At 39.3% G+C, this 15669-nt stretch overlaps 1 protein-coding gene across 2 annotated transcripts in view; it reads right to left on the reverse strand.

The window, feature by feature from the left end:
• Positions 1-15669, reverse strand: part of HNRNPH1 (heterogeneous nuclear ribonucleoprotein H1) — a 147187-nt gene that overhangs the window by 42452 nt on the left and 89066 nt on the right. The window contains exons 7-8 of one of the 2 annotated variants that reach the window (XM_033926941.1): positions 8363-8437; positions 8178-8290 (exon numbers count right to left, since the gene is read on the reverse strand). In XM_033926941.1, coding sequence (XP_033782832.1) covers positions 8178-8290; positions 8363-8437 — 188 coding nt within the window. The remainder of the gene's footprint in view (positions 1-8177; positions 8291-8362; positions 8438-15669) is intronic. The other variant, XM_033926942.1, reaches the window with a different exon arrangement.

Below are 15669 nucleotides of genomic sequence, written 5' to 3' on the forward strand. Positions count from 1 at the left end.
TCCTTCCCTGCCCGCGCTAAACTGAGAACCAGAGGGCAAAGAATCGGCGACTTTTTCTCTCTTTTACTGAAACGGTAAGAGATTGAGGACTGGATATAAAAAATTGTAAACTTGGCTCCCTGTAGCCGATTTTCATAGAATTTAAGCTGTGACTTATATTGCCTTTCTCTGCTAAGACTGAGACAAAACTTGAGAGTGAAGGAGTCAGAGACGGGGAGCGCCATTTTATCTATACCGGAGTGATACGATACTGAGAGATAGATGATAGATAATTTTAAGGGAGCTTGAAGGAATTGAAATATCTAAATACAAAGAAAGAGAGAGTTTCCCCCTTTGAATTTTGGTTATTCTTTCTCTCAGTGTGGCATTAGGGGATATAACTGAAAGGAAAGGAAAGGAAAAACTGTTAATAAAATTCCTGCTGCCAAAGTTAGAATGAAATCCTGAGAGAAAAAAGGATTACTCTCTATTATTGGTTGGAAAGTCAATGTGAAGAGAAATTGGACCTGCCAAAACTGAAACAAAACATAACAAAGGAGAACTAAAGAAATTTGATATTTCCTCAACTTTTTTTTCTATTAAGTTGATATAGAAAAATATCAAAGACAGAATACTGGGAATTTTGACTGAAAAAAAGAATTTTGTGTCTGCTAACAACTATAAAGGAAAAAAACCTAAGAAAAAGAAAAACAACAACATGGCAAGCACCAGACAAAACAAAAATGAGGCTGGCATGTCAGCAAAAAGACAAAAACAGGATCAAATAACACCAAGCAAGATCCCACTTCCTGCTGAAGAACCTGACATATTGAGTAAAGCAGAGGTTATGGAAGAACTAAGACAAATTAAACAAATGCTTAAGGAAACTGTAACCAATATGTCTGAAATGAAGGAAGAAATATTAAACATTCACAGACAAATGGAAATTAATAACAAAAGAACAACTGAATTAGAATCTAAAATGGAGGTCATAGAAAGTGAAGCAAACAGATGCAAAAATGATAGTCTGGAATTGAATAAATTGAAAGATCAACTGGAAGACTATGAGAATCGAGGAAGAAGAAAAAACATTAAACTTTTTGGAATACAAGAAAATTTAGAAGGAAAAAATGCTATACATTTTCTAGAAAACTTAATTCCAAAAATATTACAACTGGACTTGAAACAACCACTAGAAATAGAAAGGGCGCATAGGATCCCAGTTAAAAATGCAGAAAATAAAGGCAGGCCAAGACCACTAATATTCAAAATGCTTAGATATCAACAAGCATTAGAAATATTAAATGCTGCAAAGAAAGACAAAAATCTAAATTATAAAGGATCCAGAATATGGTTTTTGCCGGACTTTGCCAAAAACACAGCAAATAAAAGAAAGAGACTATTAGACATGAGACCTCAACTAAAAGAAAAAGGTTTTAAATACGGACTATATTATCCGGCAAAAATGAGAGTATCATCTGGAGATAAATCCTTGTATTTCGAGGATCCAGAAAAACTAAAAGCTTTTCTTTCTCAATCAGAACCTATGATATTTTAACATAAAACATTAAGATGGGTTTTGATGACATTATGAAAAATTATAAAAGTATGAAATATTGAAATATCTGAAGAAAGAAAAATATGATATAAAGAAAAAACAATAAAAATATAAGGAGAGAAAGAGCAAGATATAGGAAAAATATTAATAACATACTAAATATATGTTTAAGATAAAATTTTATGATGAAAATAATAATACTAAGGAAATATAAATTAAAAACTGTTAAATGGATAAAGATACATTAATGAAATGTTATGAAAAAATGACTAAAGATATTAAAGGTTAATATAGATAGATAGAAGGGGATTTTGATTGAATATTGATTGCCTAGAGGGGAGGAGAATGTTCGGGTTACAGTTCCAATGTGTATCCTTAAGCAGTCATTGTATTGGGTGGGAAAGGGAGGGAAAAGGAGAATATTTACTAGAATGATTAAGGAAAAAATAAATAAGGGATTGGATACTTTAGGGGTAAATATGTGTGTCATGAAAAATATTTTTTGGATTCTAAATATGAAAGAAAGGAGGAAGAAGATTATACTGATAAGCTTTAAAATATACAATGTCTTTTAAGATATACTCTATTAATGTCAATGGCCTGAATCATGTAATTAAAAGAAAAAAGGTATTAGCATTTTTAAAAAAGCAAAATGCGGATATTTACTGTCTGCAAGAGACTCATCTTAATACAAAAGAATCACAGAAATTAACGGGTGGGTGGGTAAAAGAAAGTTTTTTTGCTCCAGCAGAGGGTAAAAAAGCAGGGGTAGCAATTCTTATAAATAAAAAATGTATGGCCAAGATTAAGGTAATAAATTCAGACCCACATGGAGGATGGATACATGTTGATATAGGTATGGGAAATAATGCCCTGACGTTGTTTAATATATATGCCCCTAATTCGAATCAATCAGAATTTTTTAAAAAATTACAAAATATGTTGTTACCACTGGCTACTTCTAATTTAGTGGTGGCTGGAGATTTTAATGCTGTAATGGATCCATTATTGGATAAAAAACCAAGCAAAAGTATAAAATCTTTAGGTTTAGATAATTTGGCTCAATCATGCGATCTGAAGGATATATGGCGTATTCTTCATTTTAATGATCAGGAATTTTCATTTTGTTCACAGGTTCATAAATCATTTTCAAGAATAGATTATATTTTTGTTTCAACAAATAAAGTGCAACAGGTGATTAAAGCTACCATAGATCCTATTATTATTTCAGATCATGCAGGAATATGGATAGAATTACAATTGGATAATTTGGAAAAGGGTAGACCGCTTTGGAGGTTTGATAATGCACTGCTTGTGGATGATAAATTTTTAGAAAATTTTAAAACACAAATTAATGATTTCTTTCGAATCAATTTAGTGGAGGATACATCTTTTGAGAATGTATGGGATGCATTTAAAGCAACTATGAGGGGTAATATTATATCATATTCAGCTTTTATTAGGAAACAGAATAAAATGCAATATATAAAATTAGAAAAAGAAATTAAAATATTAGAAGCTAAATTGATAAACAAATGGGAAAATGAAATATTGCAAGCTCTTTTGAAAGCAAAAGGTAAATATAATGAATTAACTTCGAAAATGATAAGAAAGGATTTGTTTTCCAAACAAGCAGTGTATTATGGAAATTCTAATAAGGCGGGGAGATTATTGGCAAATTATCTTAAAGCAAAAAAAAGAAGAACTAATGTTAATGGGATAAAAGATGATAATGGTATAATAACAAATCAAACAGATATAATTTTAAAACAATTTCTAAAATTTTATAAAGATCTGTATTCCTCCGAGCCTTATTTGGAGAGACAAAAAGATGGTAAAAATTTTTTAGATTTAATTAATGGACCAAAAGTTCCTGATCATATAAAACGGAGTTTAGATGAACCTATATCATTAAAAGAATTAGAAACAGCATTGAGATCTCTTAGAGTTGGATCCGCTCCAGGTGGTGATGGTTATACAGTAGAATTTTATAAAACATTTCAAAATATCCTTTCCCCACATTTACTAAATTTATATCAAACACAACTTATAAAAGGTGATATTAAAGGTACTATGGCTGAATCAATAATAATTGTTTTGCCTAAGCCAAATAAAGATCCTACTTTGGTTTCGAACTACAGGCCTATATCTTTAATAAATGTGGATAATAAACTTTTGGCGAAAATTTTGGCTTTGAGATTAGCTAAAGCTCTCCCACATATTATAGATATGCATCAGACCGGTTTCGTTGCTAAAAGACATTCCTCTAATAACTCTAGATTATTATTTCATATGTTAAATTTATCAAAAAAAATAGATGAACCAACTTTTACAGTTTCCTTGGATGCAGAAAAAGCGTTTGATAGGGTAGAATGGAATTTTATGTATCAAGCTTTAGAATGGTTTGGTATAGGTTCTGGATTTATACAAATGGTAAAAACTTTGTATAGCTTCCCGATTGCAAGATTATTAATAATATGATATCTGATGGATTTCAATTGCAGAGGGGAGTTAGACAGGGTTGTCCTTTGTCTCCTTTGTTATTTGATATTATATTAGAACCCTTATTGTTAGCAATACAACAAACGGGGGAGATACAGGGCATTCCATATTCAGATATGGAATATAAAATTTCGGCTTATGCTGATATTTTGCTTTATTTGAAAAATCCAGAATCTACCTTATCATCTTTATTGGAATTAATTAATAAGTTTGGTAAATTTTCAGGTTATAAAATTAATTGGAATAAATCTGAAATTATACCCTTAAATGTTCATTGTGTAAAAGGATTATTTGACGCTTTTTCGTTCATATGGAAAGAAGAAGGATTTAAATATCTTGGCATTCAAGTTAAAAATACAATTGAAGATACCGTAAAAGAAAATGAAAAATTTGTATTAAAAAAAGTTACGGAGTTATGTGAACAATGGAACCCCTTACATATTTCTTGGTGGGGGAGAGTTCAAACTATTAAAATGATGATTTTACCTGTAGTTTGCTACCAAATGAGTATGATACCTATTTACTTTCAAGGGTCCTTTTATAAAAAGCTTAATTGTATTATAACGAAATTTCTTTGGCTTGGTAAAACACCTAGAATAGCCTTAGTAACTTTGCAAAAATCAATTAAGGAGGGAGGGGTAAATTTTCCAAATTTTTATAGGTACCATCAAGCCTATATTCTACGTCAGGGTATGTATTGGATCCTCCCAGAACTTATAGATAATGCACCAGATTGGTTATATTTGGAATGGCGCCTTATGTTTCCCCTAAATTTAGTTCACCTTCCAAGTATTAACATGCCTAGAAGATACAGAGAAAATAAAATATTAATGGATACTTGGAAAACGTTGAGATTTATTAGTAAATTAACACCTATCCCAATAAACAAATCAACTAATCAATCTCTATGGATAAACTCCAAGATCAAAATTGGCGGAGCTCAAATCCTTTGGAAGAACTGGATTATTGCAGGCATTAGATCTTTAGATGACGTTATTTCAGAAGGTAAACTGCTGGATTTTTCACAATTGCAACATAGATTTGGTCTTAGTAAAACACAAAGTTTTAAATGGTTGCAATTGAAGCAGGCCATTCAGGTTGGGTTCCCTGAATGGAAAACATTGAATAATCAATATAGTTTAAAGTTCTTATGTTTTCAAGCAGACTTCCTAGGACATCAAGCCGCATTGTGGTATAAATTAATATCTGGATATTTGAATAAAAAACCAAAAAATGGTCTAAGAGATATTTGGAGCATTGAGATTAAGCATCAAATTAATGCATCTCAATGGCCACTAATTTGGTCTTGGAGAATGAGATGTACAGTGTCAGCATCTATGAGACAAACTTGGTTCTTTTTATTACATAGAGCTTTTTGGACCCCTACACGTTTGCAAAAATTAGACAGTTCTAAGTCCAATAAATGCTGGCACTGTAATCTGGAACCAGGGACATTAGATCACTTACTGTATCATTGTCCCTACATTAAAACTTTTTGGAATTCAATTTGGCCACAAATTAATAAATTGATGGAAAATCATATAGCAATATCATATGATACGGTATTATTTGGAATGATGATGAGGAAAAAAAGTCAAATTTCACCAGAAAATAACAAGCTTTTATTAATTATGACAGGGGTTGCCATTCAACATATAACTAATAATTGGAAGAATTATAATAACCTAAATTATACATTTTGGTGGAATACAATATGTCATATATTTAAAATGGAAAGAACAATAGCAATACAAAGAGGGACATATACCAAATTTATAAAAATATGGGGGCCATTGACAAAATACTGCAATAAATAAATAGTAGGATTTCTCTTCTTCTTTTCTTCTTTTAAATATCTTTTTTGTGACGCACATAGAGGGGGGGAAATGAAAATAATTTCTACATAATATGTTATAATATGTTATACAATATGTAATGTATGAATGAAAAGTAATAGAAGGGTGGGGGGGGAGAAGGGATAAAAATATATTTAGAATATGATGTATTAGATATAAAAATGATATTGTGTATTTATCAATTGTAATTTAATATTTTGTACATTTTATGTAAAATTTGAAAATTAAAAATATTATATTAAAGTAATAAAAGGGTGGGGGGAGGGTGAGAGGGAAAATTAAATTTAGATATATAATGTATTAGATATAAAAGTGATACTATGTATTTATCAATTGCATTTTAATATTTTGTACACTTTATGTAAAATTTGAAAATAAAAAATAATGGGGAAAAAAAAAAAAATGAAGAGGATTTCTGACATGAAGTAGATGATGTTTGAGACTGCTTCTCTTCTTATATTTAAGGACGTTAGAGCATGCTCCGCCTCCAACTCACGGTGTAGTTCCATTAATAATAAGTGTCAGAACCGGCTTTCACGAATTTGACAATTTAAATAGAATACCGCCTCTCTCTTCATAGAGGGTTGGTGTGCATGCATGCTCCGTCCTCAGTGACGTATAGGAACATCTGAATCTACATAATTTAAATCATTTTCGTGCTACCATCAACTCTGACAATTTATATGCAAATCGTCGATGTCAAAGGACTATCTCTTTTCTTTTTGGATTGAGAATGATTGCGGATAAAAGGCGGAACTAATCGCTGGATTCTTGTCCTATCTCCAAATCATTCTGATATTGGTATCCTGGAACAATATTGGAGGTTCAGTGTTATGTACAAATGAACACGATGAATATATGCTAAGTATACAATATATGCTAATAGTGCTAAGTTTGTGTGGGTTTAAGGATTATATGAAAATAGGAGACTTAATGGTTTTTGTTCAAATATTATATGAAATTCTCTCATGTGCTCTTTAAAAAAAAAAAGAGATGCTTTTTACTAGTTATTTGAAATTTATATTCGTGTAATAGGGGTCTCCAGGAGAAGATTCTTTTAATAGGAATGCTATACTTTTAATATATGAGTTTTCTTTCTAATGGATTAATGTATATAAACAGGTGTGGAGAGGTGAGAATTGAATTAATGTATGATGATATATATCTATCAGCTTAATTATATATTTATGTACTAAGAAGTAGGCTCTTTAAAAGTGACTAAATAATTTTCTAAAAATGTTAGGATATTAAATGAAGATATTCTATATTTAATTTTTTAAGGAATGGATAAGTATAGACATTATTGATTAATATTAATATTATTTATGTTTGATCTATAAAAGTTAACTATGAGTTGGATGAATGGAATTTTATTTATGGAAATTATAATTATTATTCACTCGTATCAATTAAGCAGTATTAATACCAATGGCTTTATAATTAGTTATTTTCTGCTATTAGCACTGACTGTGCAGTATCAATCTGTACCAATTTGGCTTGTTGAGTTTTACAATGGGTGTATTCTAGTGCTCTCTGCAGTGTTCAAGATGCTGCCTTTTCCTAGGTGCACCCTTGTGCAACTCATGCATTACTACGTGTGTTAAAAATTGACCGGCCCCAGGTGCCAAATATACTGTATATATTCGAAAACAGACAGATTTTTAGGTCAAAAAATGACCCAAAAATGGAGTCTGTTTAAATTCAAGCCCCCAACCAATGACCATCACTTCTGTCCTCCACACACAACCTTCAGTGACGCTACTGTCCACTCTCCAGCTGCCTAGTGTTTGTCTTTCACACCCCTCCCCGTCCAATGACGGACACTACTGCTCCTCCACAAACTTAACCCCCCCCAAATGAAAGGTACTCTTTCCTCCACAAACCCCTCTCCCGATGATTGGCACTACTGTCCTCCCCTACTGTTCCGACGCTCAATGTAGTAGACACCAATGCTCCTTGATGGGCTGGTGCGGGACTTTGGCACACTGTTCCCCCACCCCAGGCAGCAATGTTCCTCACCAGGCCGGTGTGGGGCCTTAAGCTTCTATGCATGCTCAAAGCCTGCGGAGAAACTGAAGGCTCGGCACCCAGAACATAGCCAGCTTTGATTTAGGTACAAACCACAATACTCGGTGGCATTTAGACAGTTAAGTGCCACTGAATATTAGAGGCTGGTCCCCAAACAAGTCATTTAACCAGTCAAGTGGCCTGCTAAATTACATTCTCTATCAACTCCCTACAAAGTTTAAAGAAAGCGTAAGCTGAATATTCAGAAAACTTACATTGTAAATATCATTTTCAGTAGCTCTGTAGGGCAATCCTCTCATATGTACACAGTGTCCTGTTGTACTCTGGAAAGATGATGTTCCATCCCCATACCTATGGTCTGACACACCTAAAACATAAGACAGTTTTAATGAAATGCCTTAAACAACTTAGTAGCTAGCCTGAAAAGTTTAAGACATACCTCTTCCAAATCTGTTATCCGAGCCAAATCCATACCCATCATTATATCCGTTATAGTCCTCATATCCTCCATAACCTTAAAATGTAAAATGTGAACATTAATAGTAATTCCTGGACTAAACGCAAAGACATCTTCCCAACTTGGATGGTAGGATGAAGGTAAACAATGTTCTTCCCACCTGAAGAACACTGAATACTTTTTTCTCCTAACAGCAGCACATGGCAAGACAAAAGCTATTTTAAAGTGTACTTGGATTTTTTTTTCCATATCTCCACGCAAGGCAGATTACAATAAGGCACGCAGGTACTTCTCTGCCCAAGAAAGCTCCCAGTATAAGTAGTACTTTAAAGCAATGGGATGACAAAACCATATCCAAGGTTACAAGTAGATTTAAATCTCGGCTCTTCTAGTTTTTAGCCTACTTTGTGTGTTTAAACCCAATTCAAAATCAAAAACCTTCACCTACTTTTATAACAATAGCCTAGTAATTCTGTGAATAGAAAATCCTAAATTAAAAACTTTCTAGTCATTAATCACAAAACTCTGAATCCTTTAAAGGTCTGGGTATGCATACATACACCCCTTTATATTCAAGGAATTAGCTTTATTAACCTCTAGCCAACACGTATCACGAAATATATAAAGGCTGACCAAAAACAGTGTTCTTGGCTTTGACCAACACCAGCAGCCAAAATCTGCCATTCAGTTTTGGCTGAAAACGAAGCCAGATCATCCACTCCCCCTTCTCCGGCAGAGAATAGGTCCTCCCAGGCCAGCTACCACCACCTCACCTCACCCCACCTTCCCGCCGCCCTCCCACCACCACTTAAAGTTGCTCCTGCTTATGCTGGTTCCAATCTCCCATGGCCGCCTCAGCAGCCATGCTGACTGAGGAATCGATGGGGGCAAGAATAACTGGGGATTGCTTTTGCCCGAAGAGGCCATTAGACCACCAGGAGGTTAAACGATAGGCTCAGGCAGCCCAAATGGGGTGCTGTCATTAAATGACAAGAGCATTTAGAAAGTAGGCCTCGAGAGGGCCTTTGGGTGGTGGAAGGACTGGCCTTGGGTGGCCCAAGGGGGGAGGGGGCACTTTGGTTTCAGCTGAAAATGCACTGGCATTTCTCAACAAAATCCAAACCCATATCTTGGGTCAGTCACCATGTCAAATCCGAAATTCGGCTGGCCTCTAAAAAGTATGACGTTTAGCTGTTTTCTAAATTTAACCTTCATCATTTAGAAAAAAAGTTTTATGGGAACTTAAGGCCTCAATGTACTCCCCTTCAAAATAATCAGCAAAAATGTAACAGTGTTATAAAGCCCACCCTAAAATGGACTTTTACAACAAAAATACATTAGATGACTAAGGGGTAAAAAGAGGTGCTCAGGGAAAGCAAGGCCACAGTGGAGAGATTAAATTAATTCTTTGCTTCAGTCTTCACTGAGGAAGATGTGGGGGAGATACTAGTACCAAACATGGTACTCAATGCTGATGAGTCAGAGAAACAAACAAATTTCTAACACTGGAAGTTGTAATGCAGAAATCTGACAAAATTACATGGATAGGATGGTACACATCCCAGAGTACTGACAGAATTGAAAAATGAACTTGCAGAGCTATTGTTAGTAATTCATCTTCAAAATCCAGCATGGTACCCGAGGATGGCCAACGTAATGCCAGTTTTTAAAAAGGGTTCCAGAGGTAATTTGGGAAATTATAGACTAGTGAGTCTAACGTCTGCGCTAGGCAAAATGGTAGAAAGATTAGATTCAATTCTTACCTTTTCCAGTAGATATGGATGATATGCAGAACCATAGGGTTTGTCCATGCCTGCTCACGAGCATACTGCAGAAGATGTCAATCACAGCTTTATCCCAGGACAAGCAGGCAGCATATTCTTGACTGATGGGTGACGGCACCGACGGAGCCCCGGTACGGACAATTTTAGAGTGATTGCACTCTAAGAACTTGGAAAGTTCTAGCAGGCCGCACCGCGCACGTGCCTTCCCGCCCGACAGAGGCGCGCGGTCCTCCAGTTTCTTAGTTTCCGCGGAGCTAAGAAGTCGCATTTTTCAACGGCTGTTGAAAACTTTTCTTATTCGCCTTCCCGCTCGCGAAACCTTTTTGGGGAAAATTTTTTCCTTTCTTTTTCTTTTTTCTAAAAAAAAAAAAACCGAGTATTTTTTCGTTATTTTTTTTTTTCTTCATTTCGGTTTTGCCCCGGCGGGGCCTGCAGCCACCATCGAGACCTCGGCCTTCGATTTGGCAGAAGCCGTCTTTACTTTCATGCCCCCCCCAGCCAGGTTTTAAAAAGTGCCAGCGGTGTGCACGGCCTATATCCCTCACGGACCCGCACAACTGGTGCTTACAGTGCCTAGGTCCTGAGCATCAGGCTTCCACTTGCACCCGCTGTGCCACGTTAAAAAAACATACCTTAAAAAATCTCCAGATACAACAGCGCTTGCTTTTCGGTGCCGATATGTCCGATCCTGCGGCATCGACACCGGCATCGGCCCCATCTCAGTCGGCACCCACTTCGTCGACACCACGCAATACCACGTCGGCGTCGCAACACCCAGGTAAGCCGGCTAAGAAGCCTTCCCCGCTGGAGCGTCCTCCGGTCTCAATTGCAGAGAGCCCAGTCCTGCCGACCGTGAGGCGCCCGCGGAAGCGCTCCGCCCCTATCGAGGTGAGTCCCTCGACCTCGGGCTCCTCATCTCCGGGGCGTCGAGCGGCACCGCAGGTACCGCAAAAGAAAAAGGCGGTACCGGTGCCTTCTTTGGATGAGCGCATCGCAGCCGTCCTACAGGTGCAGCTCAAGGAGCAGTTACAGCAACTCCTTCCTGCTCTGTTGGCACCGAGCCTTCCGGTCCCGGTCCGGTCTGAGCCACCGGTACCGGTAGTGGAGCAGCCTCTATTGTCTGCGTCCACTGCTTCGGTACCGGTCCACTCTGCCTCATCGATATCGATGCCAGTCCTCGCACCGGAACCGAAGGCCCAGCATCAATCCGTGAAGACTTCGGCACCGTTACAGTCGGTAACATCTCCCGGTACCGTGTCTATGCGATCTGGTAAGTCGGCACGTAAATCCCGACACCTAGAAACCTCTACTCCGGAGTCTCGAGACAATAGCTCCCATATTAGGGACCCTGATCTGTGGGGTGACTCCGAAGAGCCTTTTCTTTCTGAGGGTGAGTGTTCCTCGGATGAGGATGATCCTGCTGTTCCTGATCCATCCTCCAAACATGATTCTACGTCTTTCACTTCCTTCCTGAAGGACATGTGTGAATCTCTTTCCATTCCTTTGGAGGCTGAGTCTAAAAAATCCAAGGCCTTTCTTGATGCCCTTGACTTCGATCAGCCTCCAAAGGAATTTTTGAAACTCCCTCTTCATGACATCTTGAGGGAAACTTTCTATAAGAACCTAGAGACTCCTTTGACCATCCCAGGAGCTCCCCGTAAATTAGATTCTTTATATAAAGTAATCCCTATTCCTGGATTCGATAAGCCACAGCTTCCACATGAATCTCTGCTTGTGGAATCTACACTTAAGAAGTCTGCCGGAGCTAGTGTATATGCTTCTGTCCCTCCTGGCAGAGAGGGCAAAGCCATGGACAAATTCGGTAAGAGACTATACCAGAATGCAATGTTAGCTAATAGATCTGGTAATTATGCTTTTCACTTTTCTTTTTATCTTAAGCATCTCCTTACCACCATGGCTTCCTTTGAAAAGTACCTTCCTGAGCGGAAACGACAGGCTTTCCACCACTGCTCATCTTCTCTTTTCCAACTCCGTAAATTTATGGTAAGATCGATTTATGACACATTTAAACTTACCACTAGAGCCACGGCCATGTCTGTGGCCATGCGCCGCCTTGCCTGGCTTAGAGTATCCGAACTTGATGTCAACCATCAAGATCGGTTGGCTAATGCCCCATGCCTGGGGGATGAGCTCTTTGGAGAATCAATGGACTCGACCACCCAGAAACTCTCCGCCCATGAGACTTGTTGGGATACTCTGCTCAAAACAAAAAAGAAGGCTCCACCGGCACGGTCTTTCAGACAGCAGTCGGCCTATCAACGCCGTTATGTGGCTCGTCCATTGCCATCAGCTCCCCAGCAACCTAGGCGTCAACGTAAGCAACAACGACAGACTCCTAGGCCACCGCAACAGCAACCTGTGAAGCCACCTCCACAGCAAAAATCTACGCAGCCCTTTTGACTTGATTCTCCAGGGCATAGCCAGCGTCCAAACATCTACCCACCTACCTCAACCTATAGGTGGCCGTCTCACTTTTTTCCTCAGCCGGTGGGAAGTTATCACTTCGGACCAATGGGTCCTCAACATCATCCGCCACGGATACTCTCTCAACTTTCAGACCCTTCCTGCCCAAAGTCTGCCAAAAGAGTCTGCTTTGAACACTCCTCAGTCTTCCCTCCTTCTCCAGGAGGTTCAATCCCTCCTCCTTTTGAACGCCATAGAGGAAGTTCCTCTTGATCAAAAGGGACAGGGATTCTACTCCCGTTACTTTCTAGTTCCCAAAAAAACAGGAGATCTCAGGCCAATTCTAGATCTTCGCGATCTCAACAAATGCTTAGTCAAAGAAAAATTCAAGATGCTTTTTTAGCCACTCTTTACCCTCTTCTCAATCAAGACGACTGGCTATGCTCCCTCGATCTCAAAGAGGCATACACTCACATACCGGTCAATCTGACCTCCAGACAGTACCTCCGTTTCATGATCAATCACTGTCATTACCAATACAAGGTACTGCCCTTCAGCCTTGCCTCCTCTCCAAGAGTGTTCACCAAATGTCTGATTGTGGTGGCTGCCTTTCTACGCTCTCACCACCTTCAGGTCTTTCCTTACCTGGACGATTGGTTGATAAAGGCCAATTCATCTCAGACAGTACCAACCAAACCATTCTGTTTCTCCAATTTCTGGGGTTCGAGATCAATCTACCCAAATCTCATCTCATCCCCACTCAGAGACTTCAATTCATTGGAGCGGTCTTGGACACAGTCCTCATGAGAGCGTTCCTGCCTTCCAACCGTCTTCAGACCCTTCAATGTCTATGTCAGCAGGTGCTTCCTCAATGTTCCATCTCTGCCAAGCAAATGATGATACTCTTGGGTCACATGGCCTCCACAGTTCATGTCACACCCTTCGCACGTCTTCACCTGCGCACTCCTCAATGGACCCTAGCTACCCAGTGGTCCCAAGCGACGGATCCTTGCTCACGACACATATCTGTGACATCATCTCTTCGTCAGTCTCTACAATGGTGGTTGATATCCTCAAATCTCTCCAGAGGTCTTCTGTTCCATCTACCTCCTCATCAACTTGTCATCACCACCGACGCCTCCCCTTATGCCTGGGGAGCTCATTTGAACGAATTCCAAACTCAAGGACTTTGGACAGCCCAGGAAATGAAGCATCACATCAATTTCCTGGAACTCAGAGCGATGTTTTATGCCCTCAAGGCCTTCCAACATCTTCTCTTTCCCCAGGTCCTCCTGCTGTGCACAGACAATCAAGTTGCGATGTACTACATCAACAAGCAGGGTGGAACAGGCTCTCGCCTCTTGTGCCAGGAAGCCCAGAAGATTTGGGCTTGGGTCACAGATCATCAACTATTCCTGAAAGCTATCTACATTCAGGGAGAACAGAATTCTTTAGCGGACAAGCTCAGCAGAATTCTCCAGCCTCATGAGTGGACACTCGATCCTTTAACTCTACAGTCCATCTTCGCTCAATGGGGCACTCCTCAGATAGACCTCTTTGCAGCTCCTCACAATCACCAGCTGCCCCTATTCTGCTCCAGACTCTACTCTCCTCACCGTCTGACAGCGGATGCATTTCTCCTCGATTGGTCCAATCTGTTCCTGTACGCTTTCCCTCCTCTGCCTCTCATGTTACGAACCTTGTTCAAGCTCAAGAGGGAAGGAGCAACCATGATTCTGATTGCTCCGAGGTGGCCCAGGCAACATTGGTTCTCCCTTCTACTTCAACTCAGTGCCAGGGAGCCTTTTCTTCTTCCGCTGTTTCCTTCTCTGCTTACGCAACATCAGGAGACCCTTCTGCATCCCAACCTTCCATCTCTGCACCTGACAGCTTGGTTTCTCTCGGGCTGACTTCTCATGATACTTCTTTGTCTCAGCCCGTTCGTTCCATTCTGGATGCCTCCAGGAAACCGGCCACTCTGCAATGTTACCATCAGAAGTGGACTCGGTTTTCTTCCTGGCGTCTTCTTCATCACCATGATCCCACTTCCCTTGCAGTAGAGACTTTGTTGGATTATCTACTTTCTTTGTCTGACTCTGGACTCAAGTCTACTTCCATCAGAGTCCACCTCAGTGCTATTGCTGCTTTTCATGAGCCAGTTCATGGAAAACTTCTCTCGGCTCATCCCTTGGTGTCCAGATTCATGCGGGGTCTTTTCAATGTAAAACCACCTCTCAGAGCCCCTCCTGTAATCTGGGATCTCAATGTGGTTCTTTCTGCCTTAATGAAGCCTCCATTTGAACCTTTGGCTACCGCTCCTTTCAAGTTTCTCATTTGGAAGGTACTTTTCCTTATTGCTCTTACGTCTGCCAGGAGGGTCAGTGAGCTCCATGCACTAGTTGCTGATCCACCTTTTACATTCTTTCATCATGACAAGGTGGTTCTGCGTACACATCCAAAGTTTCTCCCTAAGGTTGTCTCGGAATTCCATCTCAACCAATCCATTGTTCTGCCTGTCTTCTTTCCGAAACCTCACTCTCATTCTGGAGAACAGGCTCTTCATACTTTGGACTGTAAGCGGGCTCTAGCTTACTATTTAGAGCGTACTAAGCCTCACATATCATCTCCCCAACTCTTTCTGTCCTCTGATCCGAATCAATTGGGACGTCCTGTTTCTAAACGTACGTTGTCAAATTGGCTTGCAGCGTGCATTTCTTTTTGTTATGCTCAGTCCGGACTGGCACTGGAAGGTTCTGTCACGGCCCATAGAGTTCGAGCTATGGCAGCATCTGTAGCTTTCCTCCGTTCCACGCCTATTGAGGAAATCTGCAAAGCTGCTACTTGGTCCTCAGCTCATACTTTTACATCTCATTATTGTCTGGATACGTTCTCCAGACGGGATGGACACTTCGGCCAATCTGTTTTGCAAAATTTGTTTTCCTAATGGCCAACCTTCCCTCCATCCCTCTTTTTGTTAGCTTTGAGATCACCCATCAGTCAAGAATATGCTGCCTGCTTGTCCTGGGATAAAGCACAGTTACTTACCGTAACAGGTGTTATCCAGGGACAGCAGGCAGATAT

The sequence above is a fragment of the Geotrypetes seraphini genome, chromosome 18 (genome assembly GCF_902459505.1).
Source record: "Geotrypetes seraphini chromosome 18, aGeoSer1.1, whole genome shotgun sequence".
NCBI classification, from domain to species: Eukaryota; Metazoa; Chordata; class Amphibia; order Gymnophiona; family Dermophiidae; genus Geotrypetes; species Geotrypetes seraphini.